This window comes from Malus sylvestris, chromosome 15 (assembly GCF_916048215.2).
Source record: "Malus sylvestris chromosome 15, drMalSylv7.2, whole genome shotgun sequence".
NCBI classification, from domain to species: domain Eukaryota; kingdom Viridiplantae; phylum Streptophyta; class Magnoliopsida; order Rosales; family Rosaceae; genus Malus; species Malus sylvestris.
Window position 1 is genome coordinate 7174446 of NC_062274.1, and position 22477 is coordinate 7196922.

Here is a 22477-nt window from a genome sequence, read left to right on the forward strand (position 1 = left end):
GGTTCAGAGATTTACACAGTCATCGATTAGGAATGAATTTGTCTTTGATTAGTTGTAATGGCACCGGTGATGCTTCGTTGGTTTATGGGCAAAAAATACAAAGTATGCATTAGCTCTAGTTCGAAGTTAACCTCAAACTTCACAGATAAAGTCAAGAGAGTTACCCAGAGTTGAGATTTGGCGATAGGTGTAGATTCAGTCTCGAGTTCGCCGGAAAAATGACCAAGAAGGTCACCAGATTTCTGGGCATGAACACAAAGAGGGCATTTGGGGTTAAATCCGAAAAAATTCATGCCAAAATTCAATATGCATGATATAGAAGTTGTACCTGAGATTAAATGGAGGTTGAATTGAGTTTGAAGCACCCCAATTTAGTCGAGCCTCAGGTCAACTTGTCGAAGAGTTTTTCACCGAGAGGGAAATGTTGGCTTTATTCATTTTGAGTACTTGATCTTCACATGCAACGCCACCATTCGATCCATATGTCAAACTACACCTAAAACAAGGAATATTGGTGTGGATTTCACTCGAAATTTGGCATTGGTGTGGGTGATTCTCTTGGTAATTAGAGAGAGCGAGAGTATCATAGTTAGATAAAGAGTTAGAAAGAAATGAGAGTCTCACGAGAAAAAAGGAAGAACGAGAGAAGAAGAGGGAGACCAAATAAAAGGAGTGGGCCCCTCAAGGCACACTAAATAAGACCAAACCCTTTTTGATCATTTTACACGGTCATAATTGTTTTACATAAAAGTTTACCAAACACTCAGCTATTTTATTTCACAACTGCTTATTTTCATAACACATTAGAAACAGTTTTTATTCGAAGCGTAAAAATACCAAACCAGCCCCTAACCTCACCCGCCCACAGCACTAACCCTGCCAACTACCTCGCGACGCGAAACCCCAAGTTTTAATTTCCCGCGGTTTTTTTTCTTCCGATTGGATGAGCTCGAGATCGAAGAGTCAAAGGCAGTGGCGGAATTTTCGTATTAAGTCGCGTAACGAAAACGACAGTCGTCGTTTCGACGAAATTACCCATCAGTCTCTTCTTCTCCTCAACTATTTTCAGTTCAAATTGCTCTCAGCTGTTTTTCTCTCCTCTGCTTTCGCTACCGGAGCTCTCTGGGACTTGAGGTGGATTACATTCCTCTGATTAATTTTGTTAATATCGTTTTTTTCTTCGAATTATTGATTGTAATTTGCTGATTAGTTGTAGTTTAATTTGCTGATTAAGATTTGAGGGATGAATTTTTTGGCCGCGAAGTAATTTAGTAGCTCGAAAATTTTGAGAGGTTTTATGAATTAAGTTTTGAATTTCAGTCAGAGAAATGAATTTTCATGAGAATTTGTGGTTGGTAGGAGTCGGATGAATTTAGTAAAAGGTGTCTGAAGCTGCATCCCTGAATTTCCATTTTTTGTTGAATTACCATTGTGAAAGAAGTTAACTTTGTATGAACATTTGAAAGGTTTGGTTTTGGTGAAGTTGTTTGAAGCTGCATCAATAAATTTCAAATCTTGTTGAATTATCATTGTGAAAGAAATTACCTTTGTACAAAAATTACCATTGTATGCGCGTACATGTACAAGTGTCAAAGGAGGATATTGATGGGGATAAATCACAATGCCTCGCAAGGGGCAATGGAGGTTAAGAACTATTTAGTAGGAGTGGTTGTGCTTATTGGGTTGTGCTAACTTTGAGCTTATGTTCATGAGCTTGAAGTTGATGCATTGATCCTATAAGAACACTAGAAAGGATTATTGGGGGTGAACAGTATATGATCATCTTGATCGCTGACATACCTGCCTCTTTTTGATATGTTCTTTGGCAACTAGTTCGCTCGGATATTTATTTGGCATATTCTTTTATTTTTCTTATGAAGCCGTATGCCTTCACTTGAAAAAGGACTTCCATTTCGTTGTTTTATTAGCAATAATAACAAAGTCAAACAGGACTTACACATTTGAATCATCTCATAGTGGTTATTGCATAAGAATTTATACAATGATTGCTTGTGTTGCTTGGAGTTTCAGCTCACTTAATTTCAAACTTGAGATTTTCATTTTCTTGAGCTTTCTTTCCCTTTAGCTTTTCCTCTTAACTGTTCAAATCTTCCTTATTTTGTTAAATTTAGGGTAGTCCTCTCTGATTTTAGTTTTATATTGTGGACATATTATTGACTTCATTTTGTGTTCTATTTCCCGACTGACCATGTGTCGGTTTATTTGGATCAATTTTGTCTAACTCTGGCCATTTATTTTCCCCTCTCTTCCCCCAAGCAAAGATTTGTGAATTTAAACTACTCTTGAGTCCATTTACACCGATGGGATGGGGAAACATCTACAAAAGACGCATGAAAGTATGCACAGTTGCTTTTCTGATATACCTAGATTACAAGGTAAATTTCATTCATTTCCTTTTACTTTTAGGCTGCCTATTTTATATAAAATACCCTTTTAACCTATTTTTCTTATAAATCATTGAAGGCTCTGCAGCAAAGAGAAAAATGGACTAACAAAACTAAAACAGATGCTTTATGGGAAAATGCGCATAAGCGAAATGCTAAACGTCTTCTCAGTTTGATAGTGGAGTTGGAAGGTTTGTGGGTGAAACTTGGGCAGTATCTGTCTACACGGGCAGATGTACTTCCTGAGGCATACATATGCCTTCTCAAGCAATTACAGGACTCTCTTCCTCCTCGTCCTTTGGAAGAGGTTTGTCTTTATAGATTTAATATCAATATACAATTATCATCTGCGACGTCATTTGCTAACTGACAATTTCATTTACACAGGTTTGTCAAACTATAAAGAGAGAGTTGGGGAAGTCAATGAATGAGTTGTTCTTAGACTTTGTAGATGTTCCTTTGGCAACAGCATCAGTAAGATTTTTAGACTCTTGGGTCTTGGAAGTAGAGTGAACAAATATAACCACTTAGCTAAGATTCATTGCTAATGATACTCTGATTCTAGAAAAAAAGGTTTATCTAATTGGTTTCCCATCCTAATTTATGCAGATCGCACAAGTCCACCGTGCCACCCTGCTCAACGGGCGGGAAGTAGTTGTTAAAGTTCAACATGAGGGGATCAAGACAATTATATTGGAGGTTTGTCTTGCTTGGCTTTTGAGATTCGGGTTATATAAATTAAAAAGGGGTAACTAAATTATTCTCGGACATACTTTTGTTTTGCAGGACTTGAAGAATGCAAAGTCAATTGTTGACTGGATAGCATGGGCAGAGCCTCAGTACAATTTTAATCCTATGATGGATGAATGGTGCAAAGAATCTCCCAAAGAGCTTGACTTCAATCATGAAGCTGGTATAATTAACTGTCATCCTTATTTCTAAATTTTGTCTTACTGCTGAAATCTTATACCTTTTTAGTTTGGCAACCTTGATGACCATTTGTATTACAGGTTTGTTCATTTTGTCTACTTTATTGATTTTGTTTATGTACTCTCTGTTTCTGTAGAGAACACCAGAACAGTGGCTAAAAATCTTGGCTGCGATACCAAATGTGATGATAACACACGTGCCGATCGAGTGGATGTCTTGATTCCAGAGGTTATTCAGGTACTATCTGTTCCTTTCTTCTAATATATATGACTTTGCAAGCACAATTTCATTTAACTAAGAGTAATATGAGCAATTGTTCATATAAAAATCTAAAGATGACTTATGGTGGAATATAGTGGGGTTTAGTGATATTAACAACAAAAAAAAGTGGTTTTAGTGAGTAAAAACTGAAAAAGGAGGTATATAGGGACTCCTTTATTCCTGATCTTTACTGGTGGCTGATCTAATTCATTTCTTTAACTATAGATGCTGTCTTTCCTGTTTTATACATATTTCTCATTTACCATCCTACTGCTTTTGTTTAGTCAACAGAGAAAGTCCTCATTTCAGAGTTTATGGATGGTATTCGTATAAATGACATAGAAGCGCTGGAAGAATTTGGTGTTGACAAACAAAAGGTTGTTGAAGAAATCACACGTGCATATGCCCATCAAATATATGTTGATGGTTTTTTTAATGGCGACCCTCATCCTGGTATCCCTCTTCCCACCCCATCCGTTTTTATTATTTTTCACCTATTTTTTGTTTAGAACAAGTGAATTCACGACTCAACAAGTTTGTGAGGTATTACATGGTTTACTAATCCTTGAGTCTTTTTTGCAGGAAACTTTCTTGTGAGCAAGGAACTTCCATATCGTCCTATTTTGCTTGATTTTGGGCTTACAAAGAAATTATCAAGCTCTTTTAAAAAAGCACTTGCAAAGATGTTCTTGGCTTCTACCGAGGTTTGTACAAACTGTTATAATAAAAAAATTCTTGAAAAACAAACTGTTATTAGTTTTGATATCATATGGTTACTTGATGTTAAGATTTTTAGGTGAGTAGGCTCAATGATTGAAAAGATTGACCTTGGAGTATCCTAAGGTTTCAGAGCCCTTATGAATTGCTCTCCATGGAATGCAACGACTAGTAGTGCTATGTAAAATTTTACTTTCTTGCCTTTCCGTTTAGATGTTGAGGATCATCTTTGTCAAGCAAATAAGAGCACTGTAATGAGTGATAGCAATGCTTTTTTAAGTGATGACGGTAATATCGTTTGTCAGACTAAATGAAGTGTACTGTAATTGTAAACAGGGAACAATCTGCATTCACTTAAATTACTTGACAGTACTTCTTTGATTATTACATTGCAATGCTTTGTCACAGGGGGACCATGTTGCTCTATTGTCTGCTTTTGCAGAAATGGGACTTAAGTTGCGCCTAGATATTCCAGAGCAGGCAATGGAAATAACAAGTATATTATTCCGAAGTACAACACCTGCCAAAGAGTCTCATGTAAGTATGCATTAATGTGTATGTTTATCCACTTTGGACTGGTTAGATTGGTTCTATTTTTCCAACGACAGAAGTTCTATTCTATTCAGTTTGTCTTCCTATCCTATTTGTTTAGTATCAATATAAAAATCCTGTTCAGTTTATTATTAGCTTATGATCTTCCTTAGGAAACAATGAAATCTTTGGCGGATCAAAGAGCAAAAAACATGAAGGTTATACAGGACAAGATGCAACTTAACCAGAAGGAGGCAAAACGCTTTAATCCTGTAAGTTCATGCATAATGTCCTTCTACCGCTGTGCTTCTCTGCTCTGTTTATTGACTAATTTCATCTATGCTAAAGTAAGAATTCCTTTTTTAGGTAGACGCATTCCCTGGTGATATTGTAATCTTTTCACGAGTTCTCAATCTTCTCAGAGGTCTGTATACGGAGTTTTTCTCTGCTGTTTGTGTGTTAAATAATTATAACTTTTTAATTTTGCATTTGACTTGGACGTAGGGCTTTCTTCCACAATGAATGTCCGGATTGTATATCAGGAGATCATGAGACCATTTGCTGAATCCGTTCTACAAGGGTAAGTGTATGCTGAATATTGTGTTGCATTGGTTTGTTGTCATATCTGGTTCTTTTCTGATCGACCCAAAATTTTCAGAAATATTAGTAGGGGACCAATGGAAAATGATCACTGGGTCTATGACACACCTGCCCACTCTAATGTGGAGGCCAAGCTGAGGCAACTCCTAGTTGAGCTGGGGAATAAAAATAAAATACTTGGAGTCCAGGTGTGCACCAATTTATCTGTTGATAATATATGATGCCATGAAAATTTGAATAGTCCTTTTCCATTTATGTATATTGTTTAATAATGTTGTGCTAGGATAGCACCAAACCTTTTTGGAACCAACTCAAACTAACCCACAGGAAATTTATCAAATGAAAATGCAAGAACAAAATATAAAAGAACACCAAGATTTTAACGAGGTTCCTCAACAGTCAGTGTAACTGGAGTACGTCCACGGAGCAGTAGGAGCTCACCCAATAATCCACTATCAACCAAATGGGAGTTTACAAAATGTTGGCAATCTCACAACCCAAATAACCCAATACACCCAATAGCTCTTACACACCACATAAACAAATACAGAAAGAAATATAATGAATAATTTCTTCTCTATACATATAGCTCAAAGTTATTACAACAACAATTACTTTGGTGAATGATTACTAACCAAATGAAGCAGCAGCTTCCTTTTATTTCTGTTTGGGCTCTCTGCAACTCTCTTGCTCTCGGCAGCTCAATTTTCTCTCCTCTGCTCTCATCTAAAAATGAGCTCTACTTTTCTTCTCTTCTACCTAAACAAAACAATGAATTATGGTTTATAAAAAACCACAAAAGAAGAAAACATCATCATGATGCCTCATTCTCATCATTTTGTCTTTCACTATTATATTCACCGAAAGTTTTTTCTTTATAATTTTTTATAGCCAAAAGTTAGCCACTTGGCCACATACTCCAACAATCTCCACCTTGGCCAAGTTCCGAAAAACACCATGATAAGCCAACCAACACAATTAACACACAACATCACTCCCAAACACTAGCAAGAGAACAACTCATGCCGAGCCAAATGCTCTAAAACTTCTACTACTCAACGCCTTCTTTATATAGGCAAAATGTGAGCCAAGTTCAAACAGTGAACAAACTTGGCTACACCAATAACCTTAGTCAACATATCAGCGGGGTTGTCTTTAGTTGGAATCTTCTGGAGAATGATTTCCCCTTCACCAACAATTTTACGAACAAAGTGATAACGCACATCTATGTGCTTGGTCCTCGCATGATGAACCTGATACTTAGCCAAATAAATGGCACTCTGACTACCACAATGTACCTCCACTTGCTTCTGATCAACCCCTAAATCTCTAATCAGTCCATGTATCCAAATGGCCTCCTTTATAGCTTCAGCAACTGCCATATATTCAGCCTCTGTAGTAGACAAGGCAACAGACGACTGCAAAATGGACCTCCAACAAATTGGTCCTTTAGCCATAGTAAACACATAGCCTGTAGTAGACTTCCTTCCATCCAGATCACCTGCATAATCTGAATCAACATAACCAACTGCAAAATGACCAATACCAGAGTCATCCCTCTCAAAGCATAAACCAACATCTCGAGTACCATGGAGATATCTCAATATCCACTTAGCTGCTTGCCAGTGCTCTTTACCTGGATTATGCATATATTGACTCACCATGCCAACTGCATGAGCAATATCCGGTCTAGAGCATACAATTGCATACATCAAACTACCAAACAAATTTGCATATGGTATATTTTTCATTTGCAGCTTCTCTTTATCATTTTTAGGACATTGTAGAGAACTTAATTTAAAATGAGGAGCCAAAGGGGTACTAACCGGTTTGGTTGAATCATGAACTCCAAACTTCCGAATCAACTTCTCAAGGTATTGTCTTTGATTCAAACTGACTAAACCCTTCTCTCTATCTCTAGTGATCTCCATGCCAATGATCTTCTTCGCTTCACCAAAATCCTTCATCTCAAACTCATTCTTCATTTGCTTCTTCAATTTTTCAATCTCTTCAACATTCTTTGAGGCAATCAACATATCATCAACATATATCAACAAATAAATGAAAGACCCATCTTGCAACTGCTTGAAGTACACACAATGATCATATTGACTTCTAGAATAATTTTGGCCTCTCATAAATTTATCAAACCTCAAATACCATTGCCTTGGAGATTGCTTCAAGCCATAAACTGATTTCTTCAATTTGCAAAACAAATTCTCCTTCCCTTTCACTATATTCCCATCCGGTTGACACATATAAATCTCTTCATTCAAATCACCATGTAGGAAAGCCGTCTTCACATCAAGTTGCACAAGCTCAAGATCATATTGTGCAACAAGAGCTAACATAATACGAATTGAGGAGTGTTTCACAACCGGAGAAAATATTTCATTGTAGTCAATGCCCTCCTTTTGTGCATACCCTTTAGCAACTAATCTTGCTTTGAATCTTACATTGTTTTTCTCATCAGCATCTTCCTTCTTGGCATACACCCATTTGCAACCGATAGCTTTCTTGCCTTTAGGCAATTTAGCTAACTCCCAAGTTTTGTTCTTCAAGAGAGAATTCATTTCATCACCCATGACATTGCACCACCTCTTCTTCTCCTCACTCTCAATAGCTTCCTCAAAATTGGATGGAATCTCTTCAGTGATAATAGGAAGAGTAAAAGCAACATAGTCACTATACCGAGCTGGCTTGGTAATTTGTCTCTTTCCCTTGTTCTTGGCAATAGACTCTTGAGGTGAAACTTCCTCTTCAACTTGAAAAGAATCTTCAAGTTCAACTTCTTCAACATCCTCATGGTCTCAAACTTCTTCACTTGTAGTGGCTTCAACATCAGCGGAAATAGGATTTGAAGTACCAGAGGCAACTTTCTCAAGCTCCACCTGTTGGACATCTTTCACATTCTTCTCAGAGACTTTGTACATACTTTCTTCATCAAATGTCACATCTCTGCTGATTACAAGTTTTTTCATCTCTGGGCACCACAACCTGTAACCTTTGACACCACTACTAAAACCAAGAAAGATAGCTTTTTTGGCTCTAGGATCAAGTTTATTTTCAGTCACATGAAAATAAGCAGGTAAACCAAAAATACGGATATAGTCATAATCAGAAGAAGGTTTTCCAGTCCATACCTCCATTGGTGTCTTACCTTGAACAGCAGCTGAGGGTAACCGGTTGATGATGTGGCATGCATAATTAACTGCTTCTGCCCAAAATGACTTGCTTAAACCCGACTAAGACAACATACATCTAACCTTCTCAAGCAAGGTTCGATTCAATCTTTCTGCAACTCCATTTTGTTGTGGAGTTCCCCGAACACTGAAATGTCTCATAATTCCTTCCTCTTTGCAAACTTTAAAGAAAGGATCGGATGTGTATTCACCACCATTATCCGATCTCAAAATCTTAATCTTTCTCCCAGTCTGGTTCTCAACCATTTTCTTCCAACCCAAGAAAATACTTAACACCTAACACCTCACTCTTGTGCTTCATAGTGTAGACCCAAGACCTTCTTGAATAATCATCAACAAAGGTCACGAACCAATGTCTACCACTCAAAGAGGGAGTCTTTGTAGGACCCCAAACATCCGAATGCACATAATCAAGAATGCCCTTCGTCTGATGTACAACAGTACCAAACTTCACTCTAGTTTGCTTCCCCAAGACACAATGCTCGCAGAAATCAAGCTTACAAGTCGTGGCACCTTTTAGAAGACCTTTTTTTCACAAGCCCTTGTAGAGCTTTCTCACCGGCATGGCCTAATCTCATATGCCACAGTCTAGTAGTATCTGAATCAGATGTGCCCATATTTTCTGAGACTACAGATGCTTCACCTGTCACAGTGCTTCCCTGCAATAAATACAAATGGCCACATCTAAGAGCTTTCATCACAACAAGTGCACCATAAGTAACTTTCAATGTCTGTCCATCTGAATGAAACCTGAAACCCTTAGATTCCAAAGTACCCAAAGAAATAAGATTTTTCTTCAAATTCGGTACATACCGAACACCTGTCAACTCTTTAACTATGCCATCATGCAACTTCAAACGAATTGTACCAATCCCTTTTGTTGTGCAATGATTGTCATCTCCCATGAACACAACGCCACCATCAAACTCTTTCAAGCTTGAAAACCAATCCTTGTGAGGAGTCATATGATGAGTACAACCCGTATCCAACACCCACTTAGTAGCACAATCAAATGATGAGGAAGTGGTTAAAGCAAAATCAGAAAAATATGTTTCAACCTTAGCAACATTAGCTTCAGAACTTTCTTTGCCTTTGGTCTTCAATTTAGGACAATCTTTCTTCCAATGGCCCTTATTACGACAAAAGACACATTCATCCCTTTCCAAAGGTTTTTTACCTTTAGAGTTTCCTCTAGGTCGAGACTGTGATTTTTTCCTACTAGAAGATGATCTTCTCTCCGATGATCTACCTCTAACAAATAAAGCTTCAGAGGTACTATCATGATTTTTATCTCTATGCCTCATTTCATAATTCATCAAGGCATTTGACACATCTTCAAATTTCACAGTTTCTTTACCATGCATAATAGTGGTAACAAAATGCTCATAAGAGTCCGGCAAGGAATTCAACAATATTAAGGCCTTATCTTCATCCTTAATATCCTCATCTAAATTTAACAAGTCGGCAATCAACTTATTAAAAGCATCAAGGTGTCTAATCATTTTTGTACCTTCTTTGTATTGGAAGCGGTAGAGCTTTTTCTTCAAGTGTAGCCGGTTCTCTGCACTCTTCGTCATATACTTGTCTTCCAATTTTTGCCACAACACACTTGCTACCGTCTCCTGCATCACAAAATACTTCTGAGTTTTTGCAAGGCACAACCGAATTGAAGAGCAAGCCCACAAATTTAATTTCTCCCATTCCGACTTCGACATAGCTTCCGGCTTTTCTCCCAAAGCGGCAAGTAGATCTTGTTGAGCCAACACATCTTTGACCTCACATTGCCACATCCCGAAGTTGTTTGTGCCATCAAACTTTTCAACTTCGAACTTTGCATTTTGCACCGTAGTTCTTGCAAACCCGGAGGTGCTTCCAAAAGGATTCTCATCTTGCCCGTCTGACATCTTTGGCAACTAGACAGTACCCAAGAGCAACTAGTGCTCTGATACCAATTGTTGCGCTAGGATAGCACCAAACCTTTTTGGAACCAACTCAAACTAACCCACAGGAAATTTATCAAATGAAAATGCAAGAACAAAATATAAAAGAACACCAAGATTTTAACGAGGTTCCTCAACAATCAGTGTAACTGGAGTACGTCCTCGGAGCAATAGGAGCTCACCCAATAATCCACTATCAACCAAATGGGAGTTTACAAAATGTTGGCAATCTCACAACCCAAATAACCCAATACACCCAATAGCTCTCACACACCACATAAACAAATAGAGAAAGAAATATAATGAATAATTTCTTCTCTATACATATAGCTCAAAGCTATTACAACAACAATTACTTTGGTGAATGATTACTAACCAAATGAAGCAGCAACTTCCTTTTTTTTTCTGTTTGGGCTCTCTGCAACTCTCTTGCTCTCGGCAGCTCAATTTTCTCTCCTCTGCTCTCATCTAAAAATGAGCTCTACTTTTCTTCTCTCTACCGAAACAAAACAATGAATTATGGTTTATAAAAAACCACAAAAGAAGAAAACATCATCATGATGCCTCATTCTCATCATTTTGTCTTTCACTATTATATTCACCGAAAGTTTTTTCTTTATAATTTTTTATAGCCAAAAGTTGGCGCCACATACTCCAACAAATAAAGCTTGACATTGTATGATCTTTCTGCTCTCTCTTATATTCCAGTGCAAGTTTCACTTCGTTACAATTGTGTTGCGTGTTCTATGAATGCTGATCTTTTCTTGTTAAGGCTTTATGTCAATAGATCAAAGAGCTAGATCGCTAGATGCCCTTGGAATTGTTTATTTATTTTTACCTCTGTTTTTGTATTGAATGAAGTACACAACAGTTGTTTCATATTATTATTACTTCTTTTGTACTTTCAAAAAAATTGATTGTTTGTTTTTAAACTTGACTATTTTTCTTTTCGAATTATAGTTTAATCAAGCTTTCATGATTTCGAATTAAGGTATGTGCCTACAAAGATGGGGAAGTTATTATTGACACTGCTGCTGGAGTGCTTGGTAGATATGATCCTCGTCCAGTTCAGCCCGACAGCCTTTTCCCAGTTTTTTCTGCTACAAAGGGTATAACGGCTGGAATGTTACATTGGCTGGTAGACACTGGGTGAGTATTAGTATGTTTCCATGTTATCCATTCTATTACCATGTTTCTTTTTACTGTATAAAATATGTGCCTGAGGCATTTGGGCATGTTATATGGTTTTACCTGATTTAGAATGAGCTGTCGTTTCTATTTTTGCGTCTTCATAGCATGTAGCTTGTATCTCGTTGTGTTAGGTTGTCTGGGATCCCATTCCATTCTGCACAGTTGGGGAATCAATCTTGGTATAAAAACTTCCATAATGTGATCCATACGGAGAAATAATTGATATTTTAGGCATTACCTGCATGGCTTCAGGAGTAGTTTGACAAAATAACTGCCATACATGTTACTTTTAACTATAATGACTTGACGAGGGATTTATAATGTCTCTTTATGCATCATGTTGGTAAGTACGGTAAATTGTTTTAACTTTTCCGCCCTTTCAGAAAATTGAACCTCGAGGAAGATGTAGCAAATATATGGCCAGAATTTGGATCATTTGGAAAACATAACATAAAGGTATATACTTTGTGATTCAATTACTGATATTCTTAATCCAATATCCACTAAAGCTATAAGTTTTGTTTGTACTTTCCTTTGATTTTTAGGTCCATCATGTCCTTAACCATACCTCTGGACTGCACAATGCTGCGGCAGACCTCATAGAAAACCCTTTGCTTATCTCAGACTGGGAGGAGTGTTTAAACCGCATTGCCCTTTCAGAACCTGAGACTGAACCTGGCCAGGAGCAGCTGTATCACTACCTAACTTTTGGTTGGATATGCGGTGGAATCATTGAGGTACAGTTGCCAACTATTCAGAACAATTTTTAACATCTATTATTTTCATTACGTTTTAGTATCTATTGGAATCATTGTTTGTATGAACGTGAATCTCATGTTCAATGCTTGCTTTGACCATTTTTCTATATATCTGTTCGGGTGGAACAGCATGCATCGAAGAGGAAATTCAAGGAGATTCTTGAAGAAGCATTTGTTCGTTCCCTCCAAATAGAAGGGGAGTTTTATATCGGAATACCTCCAGGCAAGTATACCATGTTTTTGCTTCATTAAACCCATGGAATACGTGTCATGACTCTGCAATTGCATTTCTTTCTTTGAGTTGATGTACTATTTTGCTTTCTGTTGCTTTCAGTCAATATGAAAGTATTGCTTCGGTAATTTATCAGAAGGTATTCTGGTCATCGTGAACCTGGGATTTCCATTTTTAATTACCATGCCTTTTTGCTCTTCTCCTAGGTGTGGAATCTCGACTTGCAACCCTTACACCCGATACAGAAGAGCTGAAGAAGCTTTCAGGGATTAGGGGTCGTCCTGATATGCCCTCCACTTTCCAGCCAGAGCAATTCGCAACTGCATTGCCCGTTCTATTTAACATGCTAAACGTTCGTCGTGCCATGATACCTGCAGCTAATGGACATTTCTCAGCCCGTGCACTTGCACGTTACTATGCAGCCTTAGCTGATGACGGTGTTGTTCCACCGCCTCACTCCTCTTCCTCTAAGCCAGCTCTTGGTAGCCACTCTCACATTCCCAAATTTCCTGCTCAACCGTCACCAAAACAGCAGAAAGGTAACAGAAGCAAAAAGATAGCTGCTGCTTTTAGGAGTATGAGAACTAGTAGGTATGAGAAGACTCCACAAGATAGCAAGGACCAGGACATTGGTAGTCACAGTAGAAACACAAGCAGCGACAGTAACACTTGCAACGCAAGTGACAACGTGTTGGATGAGATCGTTGTGAATCCTAGTCCTCAAAAGGATGGCGCTAAGATATTTAGCAACCCCAGAATTCATGATGCTTTCATGGGTGTCGGCGAATATGCACACTTGGCTAAACCAGATGGGAAATTTGGACTGGGATTTAGGAGGTATTATTCCCAGGACGGGTCCCTTATTGGCTTTGGCCACTCAGGAATGGGTGGCTCAACTGCTTTCTGTGACATAAAAAATAGGCTCTCCATTGCTGTAACGTTGAATAAAATGGTGTTTGGTGCAGAGACCGGAAAGATAGTCCACTTCATTTGTTCAGAGTTCAATATTCCAGTGCCGGCGGATTATTTGAGATTCGCAGAAACGGCACCTAGTGATGGAAAACCTCTGATTAATTGAGGTTGGTAATTAAGCCTTTTTACCCTTCATTATCATTACAAACTTGTACCCCAGAAGAATATGGTATTTGCCCCAGATGAATGTGTATATAGTTATAGTGATTTTAATTTATACAGCACATATATTAAAAGTGAAAATTTGAGCACACTTGAAATGCTTAGGGTATTGGGTTTCAACTCCATGTGTCTTGGGATTGAAACTCTCTCATCTCTCAAATTATTGTAATAGTTTCGAACTCTTTCTCTCTCTCTCTCTCATCTTGACAATAAAAAATTCAGATAAAAAATTTCCCTTGTCCATTGATTTTAGCATATTAATACACTCGACTTGAAATTACGACACAATGAGAAAATCTGTCATATACAAATGTCTGTGTCTCTATCATTTCATTGTACATTACCAGTTATGCGTAAGAATTATTTTATTTATCATGAGAATTTAGCAGCTGGCTTTAGAAGTTGGCCCTACAACAAGAGAGGTGGACAAATAATGTATAAAATTTGTGTACTTAAGAGTCTCTCGTGTCTCGTCCAAAACCATTTAGAAGTGATCCAACATATTTCTGTCCCTTATACATTATTCTTTCCCTTGCACATTAGTTCTTGTATCTCTCATAACATTTTACTTAATTGGCGACACCCAAGAATTTTTTTTGTTTATAAAATTCGACGTATAATGAGAAAGATAAACATATAATTGCATACAATATGTGACTCTTAAAAAAATTTCTTGTTCAAATTTAAAAGCTGGACGATCCAAAATATATATTTTTTTCTCCAATGCATATTATTTCTTGAATGAAGTTGCATCCACGTGAAAGATTAGATTAGGAGGAAAGTTTAAATTAGTGTGTTATAAATCCCACGTGAGATGGTGCTGGGCAGTGCTTGCATTAGAACATTATTTAATTTAATTGGAAAAATTAAGTGAATAAATTAATGTTGCAAATACGAATATAAAACTGCAAAACGCGGTTTCTGGCATTTATAGGTGGAGGAAAGAAAAAAAAAAGAACTTTAACGAAAAGCACCCGGTACTGTTCACTTTAACGAAAAACCACATTTATAGTACCAGGATTGACTTTTTAGTGTAAAAATGTGGTTTTTCGTTAAAGTGAACAGTACCGGGTGCTTTTCGTTAAAGTTCTCAAAAAAAAAAAAAGCAAATCCTCTCTGAACCTACACCGTCGGAGTCTAGGATCAAATTATTGTAGCCTTTAAAAATTGATTTCTAAGCTCCGTTGTAAGTCCATAAAGGATCTGCTTCTGACAAAACAAAACCATCTCTACAATATCACTAAATCTGATTTTTATTTATTTTTTTGTTTTGTTTTTGTTTTTGTTTTTGTTTCTGTTTTTGTTTCTTTAAGCTTGAGTGTTTTAAATTATCTCCAATGGTCCATTTAAAAAAGAAACATTATCAGTGCCCTCCATGACTCCCTGCTTCAAGTGCTATATTATTTCCTTTTTCTGGTTTCTAGATGGCCACTAGATAACCACTATTTAGCAGATCTAGAAGTTTTTTTAGTGTTTTTTCAGAATTTATTTAAGTTTTTAAATTTTATTAAGAATTAATTCAAAAAATATTTTCATCAAAATCGTTTTAAGTCATTTTAAAAACATTTCCTAACAAACTCGTATACTATTTCATCTCAAAGTTGAAGTTAGATGTGATACCGGTACCATAGATACATAAAAATGGCTTTTTGTGTCTTTTTTCACTTAAAAAAAAAAAGAAAAAAGATACGGACTACGGAGGGGAAGATAATTGGCATTCATCTTAAATCAAAGTCCAAGCAAATATGTCAAAACTTATTTGACATGCTTGGTTTTTCATAGCAAGTGTTTTTTTTTTTTTTTTTTTTTTTGTCGAATTCATAGCAAGTGTATTGTAATCATATTAAACTCAAGTGTCTTTTAAAATACAACTAATTTGATTTAATCCGAATTTATTTTTCTGACCAGTAATTTATTTTCTTCCAAGTGTTGCTGATTAAACCGACCAACCCTAAAACAAATATGACAGCATCCTTTTTGTATTGCACCAGTTCCAATTAAAAATTCATATTCAATGCCAATCGCCAGCTTCTCTTAAGAATCTTAAAGACTTATCAAACAATAATTATCACAATTATCATAATTAATGTTGGAGTGGCACTCGTGTAATTCATCCAAAAAACCGGGCATTTCGTCACGACAAACACTATATAAACTGTAGTCACTTTTGAAGGAAATCACACACATTTCATATTTCTCCATATTTTCTGCACACTTGATTAGGCTTTCTGTGCAGTGGCATGATGGGAATCACAGGAGTTTGCTCTAGATTACTTGGTGATTTGGTTCAAGCCATTGGAGGAGTCCCATCAAGTTTAACAAGCAAAGGAGCTCACATTGTTCATGAAGATCAACGTGACGAATATTCCAAATGCAAACCACAAAATATTGCAACCAAAGTTGATGAGTCCATGGCAAGGGCACTGATCACAGTGTTTGGGATGGAAACAAATGGAAGAATCAAGAAGGAAAAGGCGCGGCGTGTTGTGGAGAATCTTGGACTAATACATAATGAGGAGGACCAGACGGGCTTCGATTTGCCGGGGGATGATCATGAAGTGCCAGTGGAGGAGGTCCTTGGTGGATTGGAGCATAATGAGTCCGAGCGCAACGAGCTCCTGCGCGAAGCATTCAAGATTTTCGACGAGGATGGCAATGGATTCATAGAGGCTGTGGAGTTGAAAAGGGTTTTGGAATGCTTGGGTTTGGGGAGTGGGTGGGAGATGGGCCAGGTTGAGAAGATGGTGAAGGTTGTGGATTTGAATATGGATGGGAAGGTTGATTTTCGGGAGTTTGAGTTAATGATGGGGTAATTAAAATGTCATTAGCCTATTAATTAAGATCAAGATGCTTATCTTTTATTTTCTTCAAACAAAATGTTGCCCTAATTGTAAATTCAATGGACTCATAATTTTTTTTCACCGTCCAATTTTTGTTGTTTCTTCTTTTCATTTATCTTAAGCTCAATCATTCAATCTCGATCGAGAAATCATTTTTTTGTTTAACAAAGACATGAGGTTTACGAAGAAGAACGATATCTAATCACTGACGTTATAAGTCCTTACGTGATTAAATAATCTCTTACGATACAATTATGTAAACAAATTACGATTACGATAACATGGAGTGTGATTAACAGTGATGATAGAACACTATATAATGAATTAAAAATATTAAATTATCCATAAATCATAGTTGCAACTTGCAACTTTGCACCTTAGTGCAGGCACACCCAAATAAAAGAGAGTAAATTGTCTGACATTTTGTAAATTATATTAAACAGCACTTCCACATGTGGGACCAGATGCAGGAATAATAAAAACAAGTTTGTGCATGCGATCGATTTCTAACCACTGATCAAATTTGGGATCAAACGCCCAAATAATATAAACAAGGTTCATTTTTTATTAATGATCAAATGTGGATGATCGGATCATCTGCGATAAAATATCATCACAATTCATGGTCGATTGATCGTAGCAAGCTCGAATATAAAATTTTTGACATTAAGTTCAATGCGCGTGCAACCCTGATGTGTTTACTTTGCAAGAGATTTTTTAGTATGACCGTCACATGAAATGATACATCACGTGTTCCTATATAAATGATGAGTTATGTATGTTAATAACTTAAAAATTAAAATTTTCCATCACTAAAAACATATGATGTACTGTTCGTGTTCCCGTTACAACTAAAAATTTCTCCTACTTTGCTAACTAGGGAGATGACGAGCATATGTGGATGGATCCAAACGTTTCAACTTCAAAACGCGGTTTCTGCTTTTCATGTGAGCACTTCAAGTAAAAGCATTTTTCCTTAATTATATAACACAGTTGGCAGCATGATCTTCCTTCTTTGCAACTTCAATTATTATACAGAAACAAAAAGAAAAAAGAATATGTTGACTTATGGAGTGTGTAAATCGAAACCGAAAATAATTGAAAATTCTAGAATGCGTATCTGTTGACTTATGGAGTGTGTAAGTCGAAATCGAAAATAATTGAAAATTCTAGAATGCGCTGATGTATGAGATGCGTCTGTGTAATGGATGGTTAAATTTGCATATTTCGATTAAAACATTCCAATTTCTTCAATAAACTGCAACATTTGACATGAGAAATACGAGTCTAGTACAAACTAGAAAACCATAAAAAAGAAAGAAGAAAAATACCAAGAAAAGGAGACACTTCTAAGAACTGCTTAGAGATCTGCCTAAAGCATATTATAAGACATATTCGATCTAACTGACACGGTTACAGGCATTACAATCGTTTTATTTTATGACCACATATCCGAGACACAGCTAATAGTATCGCTCATCATCCGATTACTCAGATTGCTATTCGCCATACCAGCATTTCCGAGTCCAAAGCTTGCATTCTGTCCGGAGACTGCAATTCCAGCATACGGAGCATCCTCTCCATGGATGGTAATAGTTGGTGAGACGTGTGCTGCTACCCCGCGAAAATTTTGAGGGTTGAGTGGTTGCGGCGTGCCTAGATGACCTTGAAGAATTTGATTCAAATTAGAGGTCATTGAGCCCCGAGCAACCATATCTTCAGCTAGCTTCACCTAAAATGAAATCACCACTCCTTAGTGACAAAATTCCTTGACATTTTACTACTGTCACATGGAAATTCTTTAAATACACATACAAACACATGGTTTAGTACTTTTTTATCAGTTTGTTTTAACAAAATATAGCATTCGTTAATCGCTGATTGACGTGTTTTTAAAACTGTTTGTCATTGTTTCGCTATAAATCCACTACTTCATTCACTTGCAAGCACAAGGCAAATCAGAGGTTCTGTTCTACAGATTTTCCACCCTCTTTAAACCCTATATGTTTGCTTGTTTTAAAGATTTTTCACCGTCACAATTGCTTTGCCTAATGTTTTGACATTCTGCGCTTAAGCCCTCTTTGGTGTTATTTTATACCTTGGCTCTCAAGGCTTCCACATCCGATTTCATTACTCTATTGTTTGTATCAGCGTCACGGAACTGTTGAAAAGCATCCGTTAGCTGCCTATATAAGGTTGAATTTTCTCCTCTCAGTTGTTCAACCTGAAATAAAACCATAAATCAAACTTCTGCATCAGAATAACTTCAAATATTCGATGTATAAATACACTCTAAATTTTGTTCTGGTAAAGATTCCACCAAAAATATTTGATACCTGTGACTCGAGATCCGCAAGATGTGCTTGCTTTCGTCTTCTTGATCGCCTAGCAGACTCCCTGTTCGAGACCTTCCTGCAAGTTAATGACAAAGGTAATGCAGTTTTGGATCAATTCCATATTTAAAAAAATGGAAACAGAGAAAGATAGAAAATATTAAAGGGAGGCGATTTTCCGCACACCCTTGTTCTCACTGCACACCTCTTTATTTCAGTCCATTAGCCTTCGAATATTCAATCCAAAGGGCAGAAAAAAAGGATGGTGCGCAGACGGAGAAAAAGGTACACAGAGATTATTTCCCATATATATTACCTTCTAATGCGTTTGATGTCGAGCGGTTCTGTGCTGTCTCCACACGGACTAACTTCTATCTCGAAATCATCCTCATCCGATTGTTCTCCGGAGGAACCACTGTAGGCTCCTCTTGCTTGGTTATCTCCTCCAATCGGTTTAGCAGCCGATGTTGGACTGCCCACTGAAAAACCATATATCAAAACTCACTAAATCACACAACAAGCAACAAATGGCGCCCGAAACACAAACACAACACGCAGAAAAAGCGATGAAAACACACATAAGCAAGTGTAAAGGTGCAAGCTTGACATGTTTTTTCCGAAAGCATACCACAAATCGATGACTGGGAATCCATGGCTGCTGAGATGCAGGAGTTTTTTGGAGTGAGATTTTGAGTGCAGAGTAGGGTTTCTGTCAGTTCACTGCTTGAAAAACCATTCATTATATCCTGCATTAAGGGAATATATATAAACACTTTGTAAATAACGTTCTCGCAGCTAGAAATCAACATTTAACACTTCAGTTTATATACTTGTCTTGTAATTGCTGCTAATGAATTATTTATAAAACAATGCCGCACTTCATTTTATACACTTGTCTTATACAATATGTGTGTCGGTTTTCAGCGTCTAAATAAATTTGAGTATTAACTTAACCATAAAAACCATTTCGTTACGAAAATAAATCCATCTTTCCTAAAAGAAAAAGCTATAGGATTTAGAATTCTGTCTGTTTCTACAACAATTGACAAGAGCCTCCCCATCATCAATGACTTGTTAAACTGGGAACCTTTCAAGCATGATGTGACTGGCTTGCTAACTGCCATACGTGTTTTGAATTAAGTATGATTAATTACCCAATAAATAATTAATTAATTAATTAATCAACATACCATCACCTTTTTCTTAAAATAAACATAAAATTATTAAGCAAAATTCATTTTCCCAACCCCACAACGACGACGTTTTGGTCAAAATATTAAAACCATGCATATAATATAACATGTCAAATTGCATCGGATGACGTGGGACTGGACCCCGGTGTCCGAAAGTCCCGTAAAGTGAGTGGCTGAGTGTGACTAACCCGATTTTGGAAACCGAAGCTGTGGTCGCCGGCGCAGACGTCGCCGAAAAATACATCCGTATCGGCGAAACTCCGGTCTCTCGCCCGAAGTTCGCCGATTTTTTCATCGCGGTGCCCTTGCGTATCGGCGGCCTCCTGACCGATCATGGGCTTCTCCAGTAAGTACTCCAGGGCCTCGCCAAGACAAACCTCCGACGGGCTCCGCTTCAATTCGAAGGGGGACGAGGCTGTTTGGGAGTGTACCTCCACGTGGAAACGGGGCTTTTGCTCCATTTGGGATCTCCGTGCTTCCTCCGGGGAGATTAGCAGAGAGAGAGGGAGAGAGGGAGAGGGAAGGGGGAGGGAATACGAGCAAAGGGAGTGGATATTAATAGCAAAATGCGGTGTTGAAAAGTACGTAAAGAAAAAGTGGGCGGCACATGAAGTTAAAAGTTTTATGTTGCATCAGATTATGGAAATGCCCTTGCGAATTGTACGAATAGCGCGAGATGTGGGTTTTCTGGTAATTAAACATGACGGGATCTTCGTGTACAAGTAATGCAATATATTTTATTTATTTTGTGAAGATCCGACCGTTGAATTGTAGAATCTGGAAGAATCATGATGCTGACACGAAACAAGTTGATCGTGTGGTGGGCCACCTGAATCTGGTAGGGTTTTGGATTCTCCCCTGCCCCTTTCCCCTTTCCTGCCTCCCTTTCTTTTTCTTCTCTCTCTTTCAATGTATATAGGAGGTAATCCTGAGCGTCTAAATAGAATGAGAGGGAAGGGGGAGATAATTCAGATCCTCTTTATGTTTGATTAGGTAATTATTTAGTTATGTTTGATTATTTTTTTAACGTGTAATTTGAACTTGAGATTTCTTCAAATATTTTTACTAAGAGTTAGTTCATAACATTTTACAATTTTAATATATTACGTTGTCATATTGCTCAAAATTATTGTTTATTCAAAATCCTATTTATGTTTTCAAATTACTTCAAGTTATTATTTATGTGCAATCATGTTTTAAGATATCGACTTAATCAATAAAGTTTGTTAAAATAGCATACCAAAACACAATAACCTGTTAAATTCTAAAATAAGATTATCAATATGGTTGTGTCGACACAAACATGAAATGATTAATCAATCTAAACGCACATGTACTAAATGTGTTACATGATTAAATAGTTTAATATTCATAAGTACGAAATGACATGTATAATAAAATATTTACATCAAATACTATTGTTTGGGTGGAAATTTACTGATGGGCTTTGTGAGGATGGAGGTCCAAGAATACATAGGTAAAGAGGAAACTGGGCTCGGATAAGTCTATAGGCCTGAGAACAATTTAAAAAAAAAAACAAACCATTTCAGCAAAGGCATAGGCCACATGCCTATGTTATAAGTGATGGGCGATTGAGAGCATTTCATCCCCAGCAAAAAGCACTTTTCAGGGGCATGAATGTCAAATTAATGATGACTCATTATCCTCCAAAGGCCATCAGCAAAAGGAACACCAGAGACAAGGACACTCAACCAATCAATCAAAAGATATCCCATTTTGCTCTCAAATAAGCAAGAAACCAAAAAACTGTATTTTGTCCAGATTCCCCCTTTTTAGTCGTAGATCCCCCATAGAAAGCCATCTTTTGTCTAGAAGCTCTGCTACATTCCCCCAATGTTTGTAGTATCGATTCCCTCCAGTAAAACCTATTTACATTTCATTCCCTAAAGTCTACAAACCATTGTGAACACAAAGAGAAGTGGTTGTAAGAAGTTGAACCTTGCCCGAGTCTCTTTTGTTTGTACTTACATAAAGTAGATCTATTGTTTAATGCATATCTCGTTGTGTTTTAAAATCACTTTCAACTGATTTTCATTCAAAGTCTCATCCGTGATCAAATATGGATAAACTAATGAATTTGTTTTTGTTAAAGTGAACTTTGATCAAAGAAATGGTTGGATGGGGCCTGAACCCCCTTCATTTTGGACATACAATATTATGAGTAAAAGTCCTTATTTACAAGGCAAGA

At 37.2% G+C, this 22477-nt stretch overlaps 3 protein-coding genes across 4 annotated transcripts; 2 read left to right on the forward strand and 1 right to left on the reverse strand.

Annotated features, from left to right (window-relative positions):
• Positions 1–959: 959 nt before the first annotated feature.
• LOC126603441 (uncharacterized) lies at positions 960–14094 on the forward strand. 2 transcript variants are annotated; one of them, XM_050270287.1, is made up of 19 exons: positions 960–1134; positions 2283–2396; positions 2485–2712; positions 2793–2879; positions 3015–3104; positions 3192–3318; positions 3472–3572; positions 3881–4049; positions 4179–4300; positions 4722–4850; positions 5018–5116; positions 5211–5268; positions 5349–5424; positions 5503–5632; positions 11579–11736; positions 12162–12234; positions 12324–12515; positions 12666–12759; positions 12975–14094. In XM_050270287.1, the coding sequence occupies exons 2-19, from the start codon at positions 2322–2324 to the stop codon at positions 13844–13846; spliced, it is 2880 nt and encodes a 959-aa protein (XP_050126244.1). In that variant the 5' UTR covers positions 960–1134; positions 2283–2321; the 3' UTR covers positions 13847–14094. The 2 variants fall into 2 exon arrangements, with proteins under 2 accessions (XP_050126244.1, XP_050126245.1); XM_050270288.1 differs by lacking the exon at positions 5018–5116.
• Positions 14095–16072: 1978 nt separating this feature from the next.
• On the forward strand, positions 16073–16831 carry LOC126603456 (calmodulin-like protein 3). The gene has a single exon (XM_050270308.1). The coding sequence runs from the start codon at positions 16143–16145 to the stop codon at positions 16713–16715; it is 573 nt and encodes a 190-aa protein (XP_050126265.1). The 5' UTR covers positions 16073–16142; the 3' UTR covers positions 16716–16831.
• Positions 16832–17967: 1136 nt separating this feature from the next.
• On the reverse strand, positions 17968–20817 carry LOC126603453 (basic leucine zipper 9-like). The gene is made up of 6 exons (XM_050270306.1): positions 20457–20817; positions 19704–19821; positions 19392–19554; positions 19079–19154; positions 18841–18966; positions 17968–18474 (listed from the first exon to the last, which is right to left on the reverse strand). Exons 1-6 carry the CDS (start codon positions 20727–20729, stop codon positions 18181–18183), a joined length of 1050 nt encoding a protein of 349 aa, XP_050126263.1. The 5' UTR covers positions 20730–20817; the 3' UTR covers positions 17968–18180.
• Between the last annotated feature and the right edge of the window lie 1660 nt (positions 20818–22477).

Excerpts from the sequence above, each read along its gene's own strand:
- LOC126603456 (XM_050270308.1), top strand. The coding sequence starts at position 16,143 with ATGATGGGAATCACAGGAGTTTGCTCTAGATTACTTGGTGATTTGGTT.
- LOC126603441 (XM_050270287.1), top strand. The coding sequence starts at position 2,322 with ATGGGATGGGGAAACATCTACAAAAGACGCATGAAAGTATGCACAGTT. Across the intron at positions 2,713-2,792 it reads CTCCTCGTCCTTTGGAAGAG|GTTTGTCAAACTATAAAGAG; the intron begins GTTTGTCTTTAT and ends TCATTTACACAG. Across the intron at positions 5,633-11,578 it reads ATAAAATACTTGGAGTCCAG|GTATGTGCCTACAAAGATGG; the intron begins GTGTGCACCAAT and ends TTTCGAATTAAG.
- LOC126603453 (XM_050270306.1), bottom strand. The coding sequence starts at position 20,729 with ATGGAGCAAAAGCCCCGTTTCCACGTGGAGGTACACTCCCAAACAGCC. Across the intron at positions 19,155-19,391 it reads GACATCAAACGCATTAGAAG|GAAGGTCTCGAACAGGGAGT; the intron begins GTAATATATATG and ends ATTAACTTGCAG. Across the intron at positions 18,475-18,840 it reads TGGAAGCCTTGAGAGCCAAG|GTGAAGCTAGCTGAAGATAT; the intron begins GTATAAAATAAC and ends ATTTCATTTTAG.